Genomic DNA, 19285 nt, shown 5'->3' with positions numbered 1-19285 from the left:
TTTTTTTTTTACTTTAGGCCTGCCCCTCTTGCTCATGGGTGGGGAAGATCCAAACAGATTTTTCTTCCTAGTCCTGCTGATCTAAGCAGGAAAGACATTTGGTTTCTACGCCTGCTTCCTGACAGGAACAGAGTCAGGTCCCTGTTGGTTTGGTTGCAAAGGAAAAATAAACTCAATTTCAAAAGTTGTCATTTAAGGTAACTAATGTAGTGACAGTGGATTGAGTATACCAAAAGTAATCAGGAAAGTGTTTGCAGGAACTGAACCTGTGGATCAGGGAAACAGAGAAGGGAGAGGGTGACAGCATTGCAGCTCATTTCCTTGCCAAAACTCTAATAATATAAATAAATGTTGATGTAGCTCAGCTATCGCTGATGTTCATGGGAAGATGGCTATAAAAACAAATACATATCTGTGTTATTTCTCACACTTCCTCTTTTTTTCACTCTCCAACTTTCTGTCCTTCCTCGTGTATGATTCTGTTAACTACTTTTTTAGCCATGTACGTTAAAAAAAAGAGGAATTGCCTATAAATCGCTCTCTGGAACATAGTCTATGTTTTTATGAATCACTCTTTGCTTTGAAACAAATGGCGTGATCTTCAACGTTAATGTAACAAAACGACCATACATTAAGGTTGCCAAACATTGTTAGATCTGGTAAATTATTGGTAGATCAAAAATGCGATTTCAAGCGGGTAAAATAACAGATTTCTGAACAGAGTTGTCAATTCCCCGAGCCAGCTTCCATTCTTCTCACACGCCTGACATACTGCTGCATCACAGTTCGACCATTAGCATGTGTCATATCTCAGTATTTTTTAACTGACTGGCTGATGTGATATAGCAGGGGTTTCTCTGAAAGCAAGCTAACTCTCAGTTGTAAGTTTAAGCCACATACCAAGTGTCACACTGGCAACTTTATTTACAAAGCTCACTCTGCACAATATTCAAATTTGTTAAACAAATTGGACATACAAACTGTCAGACGGTTAACTTTGAGTGTCTGTTGTGTCTGTAAACACATGGTGAGACTATGTATGTCCTAAAAGGTCTTGTATTACAGGTAGTTTGTACTTCAACTTCAGGATAAGCAGACAGTACAGGTGCAGTTTTTACTTTCGACAGTAAACTCCTGTCTTCCGCAGAAGTGTCACTTGATGTCGCCAAAGGTGCGGTCACCCTGTCAATATTGACTTTGTCTCCCGTTGGCTGGCCGCTCCTCAAGGAGGTCAGTGGAACGGTGAAAATGCAGATTGACCGTGCCTTGATATAACCCTACACCTAGTTTGCTTGATGATAAGAAACTTGAGGTATAAATATGGCTGATCCTAGATCAGACCAACTATAGCCACTGCATGCTGTAATACCTCCCCATAGACAACAGGCCTAATCTTAACTCTCTGACCAAATGACCCCTCCACTGCTCCAGGCCTCGCAGGTTACTGTGTTTTTCAAACAGGCTACATATAACTTTATATATGGCATACCAGTTTAGAGTGATTTCCTTAAGTAATATGTGCATTGTCTCTATAGGAACAGTCTTAATGAAAAAAATATTTTTACCCAACGTCAACATTTCTGCTTCGAAGATGACAGCTCAGCGTTCACAGTTTCTTAACCAAAACTTCATTGTTTTTCTCATTAATATGACATACTCGCGAAAAATATATACATACACACACGTCTATATACACTTACAGTACAGTACGTGTGTATGTGAATTCTGAACGTATTTATCACCACAGTAATTATCCACCATGGTTGTAAACATTTGCTTACAGAAATCCAGATGGTAACTTCTTGTATTTTGTTGACCCAGGCGTTTTGTCTTTCTTTTGTAGTTCGGTTCAACTCGTAACTTGTGGTGACCTAATTATTCCCTTAAGGCACTCACGCCTTTGACCTAGTTTTCAGGTCTAGCTCTATCACAAAGTGCTTTTTAAAAAAAAATCTAATATGGAGCAGCTGTTTTTTTTGTTTTTTTTCATGTGTCTTTCCACTCTGTTGTCAATAAACAGGGTCTCGATCTTTGAATTCCTAACAATATCTTCCAACTGAAAAGCTCTCAGCTCATGCTTGGTGCCTGTTCTGTCATGTTTTCTCATACCTTGTCATTACAAGGGAAGGGACACCTGTTATAGACTGGCCCCCGCGTGGAAATCTAGGCCTTCACTTCCTGATGAGAACCTTGTTTTGATGCTTGTTTATCTTTGAGCTCGTGTACACGTTAACAAAAATGTGAACGCTTGTCTGGTAGTTTTAGTTTTGCCTGTGAAGATTTTGCAATAAAAGTTGATTTTATTTAGTACATTTTTTACTTCACAGACATTTGTTACGTAATAGAAGACAACAGTGGAGAATTGTTGAGAGGTCAAGGTTCATGAAGAAGACAAGAGAAAATAACAAAAAAGTACTGTGTCAAAGGCTCTGAAGGCTGATAGTTATGGGTGGATTCCTGCCCGTTACTTGAACTGGCAGTAGACAATCAAGGTCCTCTTCTCTGATGTACGGTATATCATCTTTATTTGTCTTTGGTTTGTGTCTTGGTTTCTAAATCCAGAAACCATAATGCCTACCGGCAGCGTGAGTCACGTAGGATTTGAACCTTACTGCAGAGACAAATCACAGACACTCGACATGCACTTGTCTTGTAAACACAAACCCGATATATTTACTGAGGTTTTGAACCAATAAAATGGTGAGACTTCTCTTTCTCCCGAATGCCTAAGTTTCTTTCCATCTGCACTAAAACACAGCCCTGGATTTATTTTCCTAAAGACGCGCACGGCGTTCCCAAATGTCAGCGCAGCACGATAGACAGTTGTGTGGATTACTGCGGTGATAACTCCAGCAGATGTGAGCGACTAGATATTTGTAATATTTGTATTCTTGTGGTCTGATAACTCCAGCAGATGTTGTGAGCGACTAGATATTTGTAACGAACCACATTGTATTCTTGTGGTCCTCCTCGAAGTGAATGTGCCCTAATAGATCAGGTTTGTCCAAAATATATACATTTTGGATACAATAAAGAATCCCTTACTTTCAAAATAATTCACTTTCACTTTCTGTTAGTTGCTAAAGTCACGCTCTTATCGTCATGATTATGTCAATGTAAATATGTATGTGTGTATATATTTATAGCTTTATAACAAATGATAACTCCAGCAGATGTTGTGAGCGACCAGATATTTGTAACTGTATGTTGTCAATATAAATCAAATACGCAATTTGTTTATGTGTGCCTTCGTAAATTTTGCCTTGTAAAATAATAAAAAAATAGAAGCAAACAGAAACTTCCTCCCTCATCTGCGAGGAGGATACGTGGTCTGGACGGCCTGTTCTGATTGGGTTGGAGTGTGTGTGTGAGTCATTTACACTAAAGGTTAAGGCAACATTTCGGAAAGGCACGTGTGTAAATCACTTTGTTTGGCCTCTGTCTTTTGTCCTGCAAATTCCTTCGGAACCAAAGTCAGGCATAGCGTGTCTTAGTTTTGTTTGTTTTTCCTGGGGGAAAAAAAAGAGCTTAGTTAGGATTTTTGTCCTTGTACATAAACAGTGCCATGAAGATTTGATGGTTTCATTATTAGTAAAATGTCAAGCAATGGCCTGGGCTTGAATGTTGCCTTGAAGGAAATATCACAGTTTGAAGTAGTAATACAAGTTTTGTCTTATAACAATAATTAAACAAATATTTTTAGGTGTGGTTTGTCACAGAAGGTTGACTTGCAAAATAGCATATATACACCCCTGTACTGTATTGTGTTTTGTTTTTGTCTTTGGTGTTGGATATTTTTGTCTACTAGTCTGTATCTGGAACAACTCCCAGTAAACATCTGCTTTAAAAAAGCTCACCTCATCGTACAAATTAGTTCTGAGGAAGGCTACAAAACAGATGGTTGTAAGGATCTGATCAGACCAGGGCAGTGCATATTGTAGGTCGTGTTTGGGTAGAACTCTGTTTTGTCAGCCTCTGTCTAACCACCTTGTTATGCACTAACAGTAAAGAGTGAGTGTTTTTCAGACCTTTGTCTGTGGCCCTTAAATATGCTTAGAGTGGCACTGTGGAATACATGTGCTTTTAATCCACATTCTTTTGTCCACATGTATCATATTGTCTGCGCTGAAACAATAATCATAAAATGGGTCAGTCTTCTTCATCATCATCATCATCATCATACAAAGGCCTTGTGGGTAGTGTTGTTGTTTTCACAGTCTGTTTGTTTTCATGCTGAGGAGCAAATGAAAGACACATACGAATGTCTTTTTCCCTAATAGATTGTTCTATTGTGTAGGTCTTTTTGACCGTTACGTCAAAGCTGATCTCTTTTTTGTCATTCGTGCATTATCATCTCGTTGACCCATTTTTCTAATGAAATAAACAAAATCTCTTTCTCCTTCCTTGATTTTAGTTGGTAAGTGAGAAAGTAGGAGGTGCAGAGGGAACCAAACTAGATGAGGACTTCAAAGATTTGGAACGGGTAAGTGCTGCAACCCCCAACATCTGTTTCCATCAATAATATCCTGTTTCCCAGTTGTATATATATATATGTGTATATATATATGTGTATATATATATGTGTATATATATATATACACATATATATGCATGTATGTATATATATATATGCTATACAGCCTTACAGCTGGTAAAAAAGTTGTGTATATATATGTAGATGTATGTGTGTGTGTTTTTGAATAGTAGACTTTGCGGTGAGTATACGTTTCCTATATTTGCCTATTTTGCAGACAATAAAGTAAATGTAGATAAGCTCATTCTGAATAACTTAGCCGTAGGCGTCGAACTAGTTATATTTGGCCCGCGAGATCATATCAAATGTGTACTAGAGTTCGCCTACTTCGTCCCAGTTTTGGCCCTCTGTGAAAATGAGTTTGACAACCCTGAACTAAGCGATGGATTTATAGTACAATTTTAAATGTAGTTTTAAGCACTATTCCAGGATTTTGTTTTTGTTGCCGGACCCCCGCCCATGTCCTGGAAACAATCCTGTCCATCGGCAGGTGCAGAGACATGAAAAAGAAAACAACCACAACAGGGAGAGAGATACAGTACATTTCCTCAGCCACCTAACCTTTGAACAGTGTTGTATAGACTGTATATAACATTCATTTTCTGTTGGCATTTCTTATTGGTCAGTGCCTTGTGTGATGTAGATGTTGGTTGTGTTTTGTAGAAAGTAGATGTAACCAGTAAAGCAGTAGTGGAGGTCATCTCCAAAACGTCGGAGTACCTTCAACCCAACCCTGGTGAGAGCCTGCATGTCTTTTACGTACCTGCAAATATATAATAAAATACAAGTTTATTCATGATGTTATTAAACCCCTCCACCCCCTCCTACAGCATCTCGGGCCAAACTTTCCATGTTAAACACCATGTCTAAGATTCGTGGACAGGTGAAGAATCCAGGCTACCCTCAGGCAGAGGGGCTGCTGGGAGAGTGCATGTCTAAGTACGGACGGGAACTCGGAGAAGAAACCAACTTTGGTAAGAACTGTGTGTGGTTTTCAATAGTACATTCCTTGTGTGTGTATATTTCCTGATGTCTGTATGTTCTGGGTCATTTTTGTGTTTGCATGAAGATTCTAAGGCTTCTCTTTGAGATTCCTGCAGAACTGTAAAGTGTTATATTTTATTATTGTAGTCTGTGTATTACATTGTTTCAGCTTGTGCTGCAGTTCTTCTATTATCACAGAATGACTCTACTGTGTATTCGTGTTTAAGGTGGAGCCCTGGTAGATGTAGGAGAGGCGATGAAGAGATTAGCAGAAGTCAAAGACTCCTTAGACATCGACGTCAAGCAGAATTTCATTGATCCGTTGCAGGGGCTCAATGACAAAGACCTCAGAGAAATACAGGTAACCCCACTAATGAGCTACTTCAAGCCTGAGAATGTAACTTTTCACCACATTAGGCTGTGTCATCAAATGCCGCCGTGTCAAAAGGTGGAAGAAATAGTAATAAATAATATTCTAACTGTCACTGTGATTGGATCCTAGTAGGGCCTTGAGTTTTCCAAGTCACGAGTAAGCAACGTTTTTGAGATTGCTCTGGCTTCTGGAGGTTAAAGTGCTAGAAGAAATTGCACAAGGCAAGAAATACCTGCAAAATCAGACAACAGTTTTTGGCCTGTATATCCTGAGTATGGACTGAGGCCAGTCACTCAGTGATCACCTGCTGCCCACATGATATTGTTGGCTTGTTTGGCAACTGAGTTATGGTACAACTATTTATATATATATATATTTATGTATATAAATATATATATTTATATGTATGTGTATATATGTGTATATATATGTGTATATATGTGTGTATATGTATATATATGTGTGCGTGGGTTTTTTTTTTTAATTAATATTATTTTGCTCTCTAGAATATATACTATTCTTAAAAGAAAAAAAAACTCTGACCGCTGACATAAATATTTGTCCTCATACTCCAGCACCACCTCAAAAAGCTTGAAGGTCGTCGGCTGGACTACGACTACAAGAAAAAGCGGCAAGGCAAGATCCCAGATGAGGAGGTCCGACAGGCTCTGGAAAAGTTTCACGAGTCAAAGGAAGTGGCAGAGACCAGCATGTACAACCTGCTGGAGAATGATGTGAGTGAATCATTGTTTGTAAACTGTAGGTTAACTGTAGTTAAAAAAAAGAATGTAACAAATGTGCTTTTTTTTTCCCCTGTGTGTAAAGATTGAGCAGGTGAGCCAGCTGTCTGCTCTGGTGGAGTCCCAGTTGCAGTACCACAAACAGGCTGTTCAAGTGTTAGATGAACTTTCTGACAAACTCGGAGACAGGTGCAGTAACACAGCATGACACAAACACACACACACACACAGATGGTGAGACACTGTACTTGTCTGGTTTGGTCATTGAGTTGTGTTTAGCCTGAATATTCTAACAGACTTCAATGTTTCCTTGTCTCTGATCAGGATGAGTGAGGCTCAGTCTAGACCCAGACAGGAATACACACCGAAACCTAAACCTATTTTTGACTTTGGAGAAGACAACAACCATTCAAACGGTGGCTACTCAGCTTCAATGGCTCCTACTCCTTCATTCATCTCGGGTAAGGAACACATGTTGTGCAACTAAAAAAAAACCGCTTACACTTTGCTGTTGAACGTTAGCATTATTCAATTTCCAGTTAAACAGAATAGAAAGGGGAAGGTGTGGGCAGTCCAAAAAAAACATATCTTTTTCCAATGAAATTTTTACAAAACAAAACCACATGTCCTACGTAACACAGGATTTTGTGACTAGTTGGTGACCCCTGCTGTATTATTTGGACCAGTCTCAACAGAACTTCTGTCTCAGCCACACTCACACACCTCGCTAACACTTCTACAAACGGGTACACCAGCCAATGAATAAACTAAGTGATCGGTAACACGATATGATGTCACAGATGTTACATCATTATGACATCACCTAGTATCACAGTATTGTGCAGAATTTAAAGTTAAGAGAATTTATTAATTTTACCTGAATCGGTTCCAAGTGTAGCGGTTACCACGCCCGCCTTACACTCCTATCTTACATGCAGATGGTCGTGGGTGCGCGCCCCATTCGAACCACATAATGTACTTAATGCTCCTCGTGTAAGTCGCTTTCGATAAAAGCATCTGCTAAATGCGTAAATCATAGGACCTATAGTACAATCATAACATAATTACCTATAAATAAAAATAAGTCCATGTTTTTCTCTTTTGTTTTCATGCAAAGAAGTATGATTATATTAGATACATATTAATTATATGTGATTATAATTCATTTTTTGGTTAATTATAATGAAATATAATTTTCCAAAACATTTTTCCGAACATGAAGTGTGCTTTTTTATTTTTAAAATTCATCAAGCGGGCCGGTTTTGGTCCGCGGGCCATATGTTTGACACCCCTGATCTATACAGTATATCTATATTCTAGCATATATATTCTATAAGGCTATAGTAAGGCATGTTTTTGGTGATTTTTGAAATATTCATATAAAATACTTTTTGGCGTTTTAAACACAAAATAGTCACTTGGCAGCATGTTTTAGGACATAATCTTGCATTTAAAGGCATTTATATACCCCCCAACCCATGAACAGGGTTGTTTAGACCTCTGTGCTCCGCAGATCAAACACTTCAGTGACAAAGGCGTTTATTGACGTCTGCTGCGAGCTCTTTTCTTCTACGTCTTCATTGTGAATGTGTGTGTCTCTCTCATGGGTTCAGTTTGTGACCATGAAAAAGTGAATGCGTGTGTCTGTGTGCGTGGGAGGAAGTGTGGTGGTGCGTCATGTTATCTCAATGCCCTCTCGCCAACTGAGCCTCTTCCTCTTTTCCTGTAACATCAGCAGAGCTACCTTTTGACTTGGCCAGATTGTCTTTTTGGAAGCCCAGATTGTGTAAGTCAGAAGCTGCGTGGGCCGTGTCCACAGTCCCGGCTGTGGCCGTGGAAAGGCCAGGAGTGAATGTGTGCAGTGTGATGGGTTTTGACTTTAACACAGACTTGGTTGTTCGTTGTACATTTACAGTTAACAGCATTGTGTGCATTCTTTCTGTTGTCCACGCCCTGGTCGTAGATACCTTTCTGTCTCTATTGTGAATATTCAAAATTTAAATTCCGATAATGACTACAGGCGACAGCAGAGGGCACTCTAATGCGGGTTGGAAAGGAAATCTACGGTTATTATCATTGGTAGCGTTAACACCTTGTTTTTAGTTGTTAGCTAGCAAGAGGTAAACACTCACATACCACACCAAGGTGCTGCCAAAGTAGCATCCGTGACAAATGCCTCTATGCCGGTGACAGAGCAATTAGCAAGGTGCCGAATTTGGGCCTCGATTAGACTTTTAGTAGGCGATGACTTCTGACAAGCTGGTTAAACAGCCTTTTAGTGGTTAGCATTGAGAAGTAGTAGCGCAAAAACACCAAAGTATGTACATTATATGTTATATGTTTCAAATGTTTACATGTACTAACAACTAACAAACTTCAGTGTTGGATGTCATTGTTTTATAACTTTGATTTAAGTTTCCTTCTCACCCTTTAGTAAACACTAGTGTGACCAGTGTTACAGTTAGTTAGTTACTTGTTGGTGGTGGTTATATCGCACGGCGGCCATCAGGGGGCACTAGAGGCCCTTTAAAAAATGGAGGGAAGAGTGATAAGAAAAAACAAGGCAATTTCTTTTTCATGTTTGTGTCTGTGTTGGGAGAGCTAGCGTAGGGGGGAGTTGTAAAGGGGGTCCATAGCCAGAAGCTAATGCTGTTTGGGGGGCCTTGACATGGAAACGTTCCGAAACCCCTGTTCTTAGCTATTTTCCCTAAAGAATTCCTCTAAAGGGACAAACACGTAATCACAATACAGCCATTGTTTCAGAGCTAATTTTGTTCCTCTTAATTTATATACTTCAGTGTTGTTGTTGTTGTTGTTGTTTCATAAATGAGCGTAGTGGTAAAAACAGAAAAGGCCCGACCGAAGCTCTCCCCATCTCTGTCCGACCCATCAGTCCGTGGGGTGAACTTGATACAATGAGAAAATTGTTTGGCCACAGAAAGAGGACAGTTTATGTTAGCAGCAGGACTCACTCCGCTGCAGCTCCGGGTGAAGTCACAGCAGAGACACAGGCTGTTCTGACCCGAAGACGGAGGAGAAAAACAGTCACGCCGAGGATTCACGTCAGAGTGGAAGAGACAAAGCTGTCCACACCCCACCCCACCCCCCCGCTTGAAGCGCTGTGTTTATTCACTTCTAACCCTTCACTAACAAGGTTGACAGTGAATTTGATGCACAAGTTTGTCCCTTTCCCCCCCTCCTTGTGTCCCCCAGCACCGGAGCAGCCCAGCTGTAAAGCTCTGTACGACTTTGAGCCGGAGAACGAAGGAGAGCTGGGCTTTCGCGAGGGTGACATCATCACGCTGACCAATCAGATCGATGAGAACTGGTATGAAGGCATGCTCAATGGCCAGTCTGGATTCTTCCCCCTCAACTATGTGGAGGTTCTGGTCCCGTTGCCACACTAGTAGAAGAGTGACCTGAGAAGAGTTAGTCCAAGAGTGAGAAAAAGAGAGAGAGAGAGAGAATAGAAAGTGAAACCAAGTGACGACTCACAGAAAAATGTAGTTTCCACTTCGGCTCCAGTGTCATCCTAACACAATATCAGCACTTTTCTAGAGTTGTGTTGAAGGTGGTTTCATTGCAAACGTCCTAACCAGAATATTTATTTTGGCTCATGCGGACACAGAGTTTTGTTACCTGTCATCTGACTGTCCAAAAACATTTCTACAGAAACAAACACACACTCACTGAAACCTCGAGTAGCTCTTCTGAGAAAAGAATAGTCTTCACAGCAGTTAAAACCTCTACTGAGCCCTTTTGCCAAGTGCGGCATTCGTCTTCTGATGCCCCCTGGTGGTGTAATTGAGAAATATTTTTGAAATGAAATGGAAATCGAAGTGTTTGTAAGGGCTTTAGTGTAAATTTTAAAAAAAAAATGGTATCATGGTTCATTTTTGTAAGAGAAAAGAGCCAATATTAATCTCAGATTTATGTAAAACTTTGAATGATTTATATATGTTTTTATTTTTTCTTTATTTGTCAGACATCTGTGGCTTCTTTATCATTTCAGTATTGGGTTCATATTAGTCTCGAGTTACAACGTTAGAAAAAAACACGACAAAGTTTATTTGCACCTCGGTCCTCAGAATAGATGGAGGGTTTTAATTCATACGTGACGGGTTGAATCCACCCTTTTTCACACAGTTCCAAAGTATCACGCAGAAGTTGCACCTTTTTCCGTCAGGTTTCGCAGAAACGCAGAATCGTTTTCTTGGCCTTCAGTTTCATACAGAGGAGCTAAGAAATGATGAACGAGAAGCAACAGTCAACGTTTAGATATTCCCCAAATTTCTTCCGTTGTCCTTCACGTGCTCGAGAATGTGAAAAAAAAACAAACAGATTCCATCTGTTGTTCTTATCTTTAACCTCGACTCCTAACGCAGGCTGGTGTTGAATCTGCTCAGATGAGGCTGGTCTCTTGTTTGATATTTAACCAAAGGTCACACCTGCAGTTTGAAAAAGAAAAAGCCCGGAGGTGAAAGGGGAAAAAAAAAAAAAAATTCCAACCTCAGAATGCTCCTAGAACTCGTGACCTCTGCCAAAACACTAAAATCTAGGTCAGAATGTAGAGGGACACCAGCTTCTTCTTCTTCTTCTTCTTCTTTGTAGCTTTTGGAATGGACTCCAGATGTGAGAGTTTATATGTGGTCTCCGTGGCAACCAGGCTGTCAGTAGACAATGACAAAACCGTAAGAACGTGTAAGCGTTTTGAGTAGTCAGCAGAACGCAGTATAAATACATGACATTGTGGCAAACAACAACAGAGTTGTTGAATTGTTGAGGGTGGAATTTTAACAAAATCAAAATGTTTTGAAATATATATTGTAATATAAACACTGTAACCCCCGATTAGGTTTTGGTTTTTTTCCTCCATTTCTTTAACACACTTACCACAGCATTTTGGCATCGCAATCTCTACGACAGCGGTCGTCATGTAAAAAAAAAAAAAGCATTTGTTGAACACACACTGACCCTCTGATTTTTGTTCAGCATTTTACTTGTGATAGATTATTGCTACATTCCTTGTGTCGGTCAGCCAATACCGGATGTCACGTGCCTTCTCTCCAGTCTAGTCTTTATCTACACGTTTACATCCCTGATGACTACGTTTCAGCGCTTGTATCAAGTTCAAGGACTGTAGGAGGCGCTGTTTGCGCCAATCATGTACAAAATATTGAAAAGAAAGAGAAAAGAAAGAACCTTTGAGTGCCTTTAGGAAAATGAGGGACAAGTACTGCATCTAACCTGACAAACCAAACCCTAACTCTAGGCTTTTCTGCTACTGTGGGATTCATCTGTAGCCGTTGGCACTTTTTTTTTTTCCTGTGTAAAGACAAATTGCATGAGTGCACAATTCTGACACTACAGCAGTTTCTTCTAGTGTGTTGAGAGGACGTGAGATTAATCATATGTGTGGAGAAGGAAATGTCCCACTAATTTCTTTTGATTTATTTTTTAATCAGTCTTACAACATTCTGGCTATAGTATTATTTTTTTATTTACAATACCTTTTTAAACCTTTAAAATTCATCTTTGCATGTAGACCTATGTTACACCCCGTACGTGTATGTCTTTAGATTTAAGCCTTTTTATGAAAAGATACAGTAAATGTAACTGTAAATGTTGTTTTGCTTCTTTTTTTTTTTTTTCCAAAATATTTGTACGTACATGCCCGTCTCCCTGCCCCTTTCTTAAAATAAACAAAAGAAAAAGGTTTTTGTAGTGGTTTAATTTTTTTTTTTTTTTTAATAGGAACAAGAAAGAGAAGCTCATGGTGTTTGAATAATTCCAGTGTGTGTCCATAACAAACAGTCAGCAGGCTTAAGGCAAAAACCGTCACAGGTATAGAAGACGATCCACGGGTTAGAATAAATAGAAAATATTAAAGGAAGGAGAGATACTGAGTCCACCAACAGGACTCATGTCACGGCACCACATGTGGTAAGTCCATGTCACTACAGAAAACATGGACTTACTTTCATCGTTAAAACACAACTAGAGCACATTGGAAGACACATGTTCACTTTCTTTCGTTTGTGTTGGGTTTTTTTGGAACGTTTTGCCCTTCATTATGACTCCCAGGCGTGAGTCAGACTGATGTTTTCATGTCCCAGACTATGATGTTACAACTCTGTTAGTGTGAGTGAAATAATTGTGTACAGTGGGAGTAAAAATTGAGTTACGTCACACCGTCGGAGCGGAACTCCGACATAAGTAGAGGACCCCGTGGATATTACTTCCAATTACAGCTTGCGATATCGCAGGAAACTGTCACAGACGGACACCTAGCTTCAAGTGTATCGTTTTAGGGCAGTGACGTCCGTGCCGTTGACCTGATCCGTCTTTTTTTTCCATTAAAGCAGTTAAATGACATGAAATTCAATGGTTTCTTGAAGACATGATATTTATCCTTTGCATTTCTTTCATCGTCAATAAATAAAAGTTCTGCAGTTCTAAAAAAAACGGCTCTAGCACCTTTAGTGTAACTGAAGTTTTTCAAAGCAATAATATGATAGTTTACAGTAAAACAAACGTCTACACTGCTTTCTTCAAGTCAGTTAGTGCCCCTGTCTTTAGCAAGTGGTTACCATCTGTAACAACGACGTCAAAATTAGGTCCAAATAGTAGAAGTCTATCGGAATTTAAATAATTAACACAGAAAATAAGTCATTAAAATCCAGTGTAGTATTCCGTGAGGAATAAAAAAAATGTACTTTAGTGAGACATTAAGTGACTCTAGTGACGGCTGCAGGGGGCGCTGTTGCTGAGCAAACCTCCCAGTGCTTTTATTGGCCTAACAGAAATGATTTACTAGACCGGTGTTTCCCAGCCTGCTTTGAGCCCTGGCACATATTTAACTTAGAAAAAAACTCCCATGACAAACCGCACATGGTCCTGTCTAGTTGAACACAACCCTGATAGACTCCCAGGAATTGAAGAAAGACGCATGAAAATCTTCTTCAACATCTCGGATTCTCTTTAGTTTACCAGCTATCTGCTGCCACCTAGAGAGAGCGTATTAAAATGTTCTGCCTGTCACTCATAGAAGAATAATTAGCAGTAAATAAATAATAATATTGAAATCGGATAATTTACGGTACACCTGATGATCTCTCGCAGCACAGTGGTTGAGAATCACTGTACTGGACATGATGTACATGAGGTCATTGTTTCCCCTTATGTCTTCATCTGCACAGAGCGTGTTCTAAACAGAACAGATCCAGATGGAGAGTCAGCCATGTGATCGTGTGCAGAGCGCTGCAGACCCTCTAGCTTTGCATGTTGTTCAGCTGACTGTAGACGTGCTCCAGGATCTGGGAGTAGGCCTGATCTTTGGGTGCGTGGCAGCTCAGTGAGCCCTGAAGACGGGGAGAAGAAGAGTAGGACCGAAAGGGTCACAGAGAGAAACCAAAATCTGATCTGAAATCTGTATGTTGTTGTTGTTGTTGTTGTTGTTTACCTTTATCTTGTCCAACATGGTGGTATCAGGACACCAATACTGGCTGAACTGAACCAGGTCAGGAGCACTTCTGTAGTAGTCCACCAGCAACATCTGTGAGGAACACAACTCAGGGTCAAACATAACCAGAGATAGAGTTTTTGTGACCGTAGTCTTATCTTTGGATGTCTAACTGGACCTGTCACTTCCTGTTTTTTATATTTGTTTTCACTGTGTTTTGAAATGTGCTTCATTCATAAAATAGATCTGAAATCGGGAACCGGGAAGACGAACACTTTACTCCAGTCCTAGCGTCTCTTCACTGGATCCTCGGAGAGGTTTCAAAGTTCTCCTCCTCACTTATAAAGCACTTAATGTCCAGGCCCATTATATGTCAGAGATGAGAAAACACTTTACCAACATCATAATTACTTCACTCACGGAGAGCCGAACCAATGGGAACTCTGTCAAGACGCTAACATTTTGATTAAGATTGTGTGTGGTGTTTTTTAATCATCATTTTTGAAATGAATTATAATTAAATAAAAAATATTTTTATCAGTATTATTTTTTTTTCCGACCCCACGTGGTGTCGCGACCCTAAGGTTGAAAACCACTGCTCTAAATATACTCTCTCCCTCTCTTCTAATGTTCCTGTTGCTTCAGAACTGTTCAGTTTTTCATGTTTGTGTCCATGTTTTAAGCAGGTGTAACCGTTCAGTGACCAGTACCATTTCGTTCAGAACATCACTGGTGAGAAAGTTGTCCTGGACGTAGGTGACCTCGACAGCCACCGGGATGCCGTAGTCGTTTGGCCGTTGCTGCAGGAAGAGAAGAGAGATGACGGAAAGGAATAAACGTGTGCACAAAGTCTGACGAGACACAAACAACCTGCAGGCCTGAGTTTGGATATTATCGCACATCCCTAGTAGAAACTAAAACCCCGGTGGCAGTGTTAGGAGATAAAAAGGATCAAATGTCAATAGTGGTTTGTGAGTCTCTACCTCAGGTGGTGGTACGACCCAGAATGGAGTTATTGTGGATGCCACGCCTTGGTTACCGTGATAATATGGACCTGAGGAAGAGAAAAGAAACCCCAGGTGATTACAGAGTTATTCATATCAGGTCCTCTGTGTGTGTGTGTTTATGACGCCACTGACCACAGATGACGCCTAGACAGGGTTGAAAGCCATTGTTGGAGCCCTGCAGCCTGAGCTGGTGGTCCATCTGGGAGTCGATGTCCTGCAGTGATGGCAGAGCTGGACCTCGTGGGTGGCTGTGGTACCAACCGACCAAAGACAGACCCCGCATGAACAGGTTCTGACAGATCTGGAAGCGGGAACACCAATTTAATTATAGAAAAAAAACAACAAGTAAGGAGCAGGGAGTCTTTCCTCGATTTCAGGGACTACTAAATTATGGTGAAAAGTGAGTTACGTCGCACCATAGAAAAATGACTTTCTGTTTAGATTTGTCTTAAACAATATTATTTGTTTTTAATTGGTCCTCTGCACAATCATATCACATCATAACCCATCACCAAAGTGAACAGTGGGCAGCTTATAAGCGCGGACAGTGCCATGCTCAGAGCACCTCAGTGGTAACTTGACAGCTGGTGGACTCGAACCTCAAACCTTCCGGACCCAAGTCCGCTTCTTTAACCACTAAGCCACCACTGCCCCAATTAGTTTTAAATGAATTAAAATGAACTGAACATTTGAATCCGATCAATCTTCACAAATGAATGAAGTCTGAGTTCCTTTACCTCCTCCTCAACAGCAGACGCAGCGTCTCTGTCTCCAAGTCTGGTGCGACAGGGAAAAGCTCTCACACAGTCAGCACTGGAAAAAAAAAAAAAACAGCAACCACTATTTAAAAAAAATAACCTTTGTCACAAGGCGCCATCGCTAAATACTGACTGTCGTCTATTCGGAGCCGTCGCACTCACGTTGTGTGTTTGTATCCCAGCGTCCTCCGAGGTATCCCACCACCTCACTGGTGGTCAGGTGACAATGGAAGTCCTACAGAAGGAACAAGTGAGTCTTATTGATGTCCGAGGATGGGGCTCGGATTAGTCAGGTACCTGGTTTAACCTCAGTTACTGTCTGTTTTGTTTACCATGAGCAGCAGGACGTTACTGGACACGGCCACGTTGAACGGCTGAAATCGGTTGATTGCCGAGAAGGCAGACAGCTCCACCAGTGTGAGGGGATCCCTGTGGATAAAGATCATTGTTAAATCCCCCCAGAAAAGGAAGAAAACATGATGGTTACACGTGGCTACTATAGTAATATTTGTAGTGTAGTATAGTAAGTACCTGGAAGCATCTCTGGTGCCTAAGGTGCAATATCTGACTGGGATTCTCTCTCTGTCTGTTCGCCTTGAAACCACCAAATCTGAGAAAATAAAAATGGAATTTATATTGTTATTGTTTAAAGAGTGCGTCTGTGAGGCACAGAAAAACAAGAGAGGGGAGGAAATGAGAGGAGGGGGCAGAAGAGGAGAGGAGAGAGGAGGCTTGGGTCGTACCATTTACTCCAGGTTTCGAATTCTTGTTCTTCTCATCTGCTTCTTCTTCGTCTTCGTCATCGTCCTCCTCACTCACCAGGCTCTGACATCACAAGGAAGGACATGAAATATGGCACAGCACAAGTGACTAAAACTAAAACCTAGACATTTAGGAGAGCAATAAATGGAATACAGTACTCATAATTAATATTACATTTGACAACAAAGTGTCTAATATACGTTTTATTATATTTTATAATATAAGAATTATTGGAAAATTATAAAAAAAAAGTGGTAGATTTAATTTTTTTTAAAATTAAATATTATAATAAAATAACAAATAGAACACCATATCTCGAGTACCGTCTTGTCATTATCAAATATTTATCTTGTAATAACAACTGAACAGAGAACAAACAATGTGGAGTCACGGCTTAATGGAAAAAAAAAACCATTTCTGACAAATGTCCTCTCTGTCTTTTCCACTCTCATTTTCTATTTCTGAAAGGTGTTTTTTTTTTCCGGCTTCATCCACATTTCCATGATCCACACTCAGATGTTTTTTCCCCTACAACAGAACAGTAACGGTAATGCTCGACCTACTGTCTCCTACAGACTTGAAAGATAAATACTTCCATCTTCCTCTCTCACCATGTCAGCGCTGGGCTGGTACTTGTGCAGCCAGGTGGTTTTATACTGGGCCAGTTTCTGTCCCCGGTATCGCACCGACGCCCAGCCACAGCCGGACTTCTTGGCCGGGTTGACCAGACGTTTGCAGTGTGTCGCCCAGGCACTGGGTGAGTTGAAGATCTGACCCGTCTCCACCCATCGGATCTTTCCGTCATTCAACAGGTCTCCAACAAAGTTCTTCCCCTGTGAAAAGACAGAGTGTTGGGTCGAGTGAGGAAAGACTTCACATGGTTTCAAATGACAAATTACACCAGGTATTACTGATGAACAGGATATATACTTGACTATGGTTAGTAGATGCCTTAGAATGTATTTTACATTGTTTTTCATGGTCGTGTATTTAATTTATTTACATAATATATATGTCTTATAGTTCCATTATCCAACTCTACTGTGCATATAATAGTGTGAGAAAGGGTAATACACTTGGGAGGGTTGATAACAGTGGGGGGGAAGTTCGTAAAGGGTTCGTTAATATACACGTAAATAATATAAAAACAATCTCGTCCCTACTTCGTGGATTTTCCTCTTTTCGCGGTGGGTCTTGAAACGCAACAACCGCGATAGGAGAGGGATAAGTGTATTGCGATATACTGCGATATTATGGCGCGGCAATATATTGAGCAACAACAATAGTCAGCATAGTAAACACACAATTGTGTTACATTCTTAACATCAGGTTATTGGTAACATTGGTAATCAAAGAAGAAATAAAAGCAGGATTAAATTAAATTAAAATCATTGTAAAGGGAAAAATCGATACAGAAAATCTGGTCACTTTAAAAAACATCTTCTCTGATTTACCATCACCTGATACTCTATCTGACAGAAGACGTTTATGCCGTGTGTACTACAGACTCCCAAACACATGGCAACAGTGTGTAGTCACAAAAACAGTGATCACATGACTCAGGAAGTTGAACAATATATGTTTGATACCACGCTCTGTGTCCTAATGCTGTCTAATCCAGGGTTCCAGGGGGGTCTCTATTGCATGAGTTCTAGTCTTTTGTTTGGCTCCAATTACTATGTTTGTGTTTTAGTGTTAATACCAGGTAGTGAATGGCCAGGACTCCGTCCCCAGGCTCCACCAGCCCATCCTTCAGCAGCACTCTGAGGGTTATGCCCCTGCGAGTTAGCAGGGAGCCCCGACCAGAACTGGACCTCAGATCAGTCTCCTCTCCTCCGCTCAGCTCCTCCTCATCCTCCTCACCTCCATCCTCCACCGCCTGTGGAGAGCTGGGTGGCTCTGAGTCTGAAGACACAGAAAGCACATCAGGGACCGTGCATCACATCTGCTGCAGTGTTGTGGAAAGAAAGACCAAGTCGTGTAAAGGAGACATTGTCGTAAATGTGCGACAGCAGCCGTGACAGTGACGGGTTTATAGGATTACAACATGTGTGATTAGCATTTTACCATGAGACGCGTTAAAAGGGAAGTCTTCGACTGACCATAACAGCAGCAGCCACTAATAGTTCCTAAGATGCTAAAGTGATAGCAATACCATTGTGGGTGAGAAAGAAACGTCCTGTGGCTAAAAACGAGTAGAACAATACTCCATATTTTTTAAAAATTACACCGAATCTCCGCGACCTTTTGTTTCCCGACTCCACCAGGAGCATGTGACACCCTACGCAACGACGAGAGGCCTTCAACCTCTTCGGCTCCTAATTTTTACCCCTAATTCTACAATTAAGACCCCTTCTCTCTTTTCATTATTCTCACCCATGTCCGTGAACGCGTCGCGGTGCGTTTAGCTCCAACTCGCTGGAGAAAGCGGCTTGTTTTTCAGGCCACCGGCGGCTGTGGCTACAGCGGTGCGGGGACACTGAGCCACAGTGGCTGCGGCTATTATTCAAAAACATAAAATGAAGGCGTCTGCGGCTCCGCAGTGGAGTTTCCTTGTTGTGTTGCTGTTCTGTCAGCTCCCCTCCCCTTTCTTTCTCGCTCGCGTCGTCCTTGTCACTGTCTCTCCCCCCTTTGTGTGAGTGAGTGTCGGAGGTTTGTGGCTAAA

The 19285-nt window shown here is 40.8% G+C and overlaps 2 protein-coding genes across 5 annotated transcripts in view; one reads left to right on the top strand and one right to left on the bottom strand.

Annotated features, from left to right (window-relative positions):
• The window catches only part of sh3gl1b (SH3-domain GRB2-like 1b), a 15582-nt gene extending 1637 nt beyond the window's left edge, over nucleotides 1–13945 (top strand). The window contains exons 2-10 of one of the 4 annotated variants that reach the window (XM_025065320.1): nucleotides 4415–4483; nucleotides 5198–5270; nucleotides 5365–5508; nucleotides 5746–5879; nucleotides 6467–6625; nucleotides 6717–6820; nucleotides 6956–7092; nucleotides 8367–8417; nucleotides 9845–11582. In XM_025065320.1, coding sequence (XP_024921088.1) covers nucleotides 4415–4483; nucleotides 5198–5270; nucleotides 5365–5508; nucleotides 5746–5879; nucleotides 6467–6625; nucleotides 6717–6820; nucleotides 6956–7092; nucleotides 8367–8417; nucleotides 9845–10038 — 1065 coding nt within the window. In that variant the 3' untranslated portion in view covers nucleotides 10039–11582. Of the gene's footprint in view, nucleotides 1–4414; nucleotides 4484–5197; nucleotides 5271–5364; nucleotides 5509–5745; nucleotides 5880–6466; nucleotides 6626–6716; nucleotides 6821–6955; nucleotides 7093–8366; nucleotides 8418–9844; nucleotides 11583–13830 lie in introns of those variants that run through there. The other 3 variants (XM_025065322.1, XM_025065326.1, XM_008338616.3) reach the window with 3 other exon arrangements.
• mpnd (MPN domain containing) lies at nucleotides 12218–19250 on the bottom strand. The gene is given in 14 exon segments (XM_008338615.3): nucleotides 12218–13992; nucleotides 14094–14186; nucleotides 14804–14893; nucleotides 15077–15147; nucleotides 15233–15401; nucleotides 15838–15902; nucleotides 15905–15913; nucleotides 16021–16093; nucleotides 16191–16287; nucleotides 16390–16468; nucleotides 16602–16683; nucleotides 17232–17453; nucleotides 18323–18525; nucleotides 18997–19250. Coding segments are annotated over 14 exon segments (1347 nt in total). The 5' UTR covers nucleotides 19001–19250; the 3' UTR covers nucleotides 12218–13902.
• Nucleotides 19251–19285: the final 35 nt, after the last annotated feature.

The sequence above is a fragment of the Cynoglossus semilaevis genome, chromosome 2 (assembly GCF_000523025.1).
Source record: "Cynoglossus semilaevis isolate Cse_v1.0 chromosome 2, Cse_v1.0, whole genome shotgun sequence".
NCBI lineage: Eukaryota > Metazoa > Chordata > Actinopteri > Pleuronectiformes > Cynoglossidae > Cynoglossus > Cynoglossus semilaevis.
This window is presented reverse-complemented; position numbering and strand designations above follow the sequence as displayed.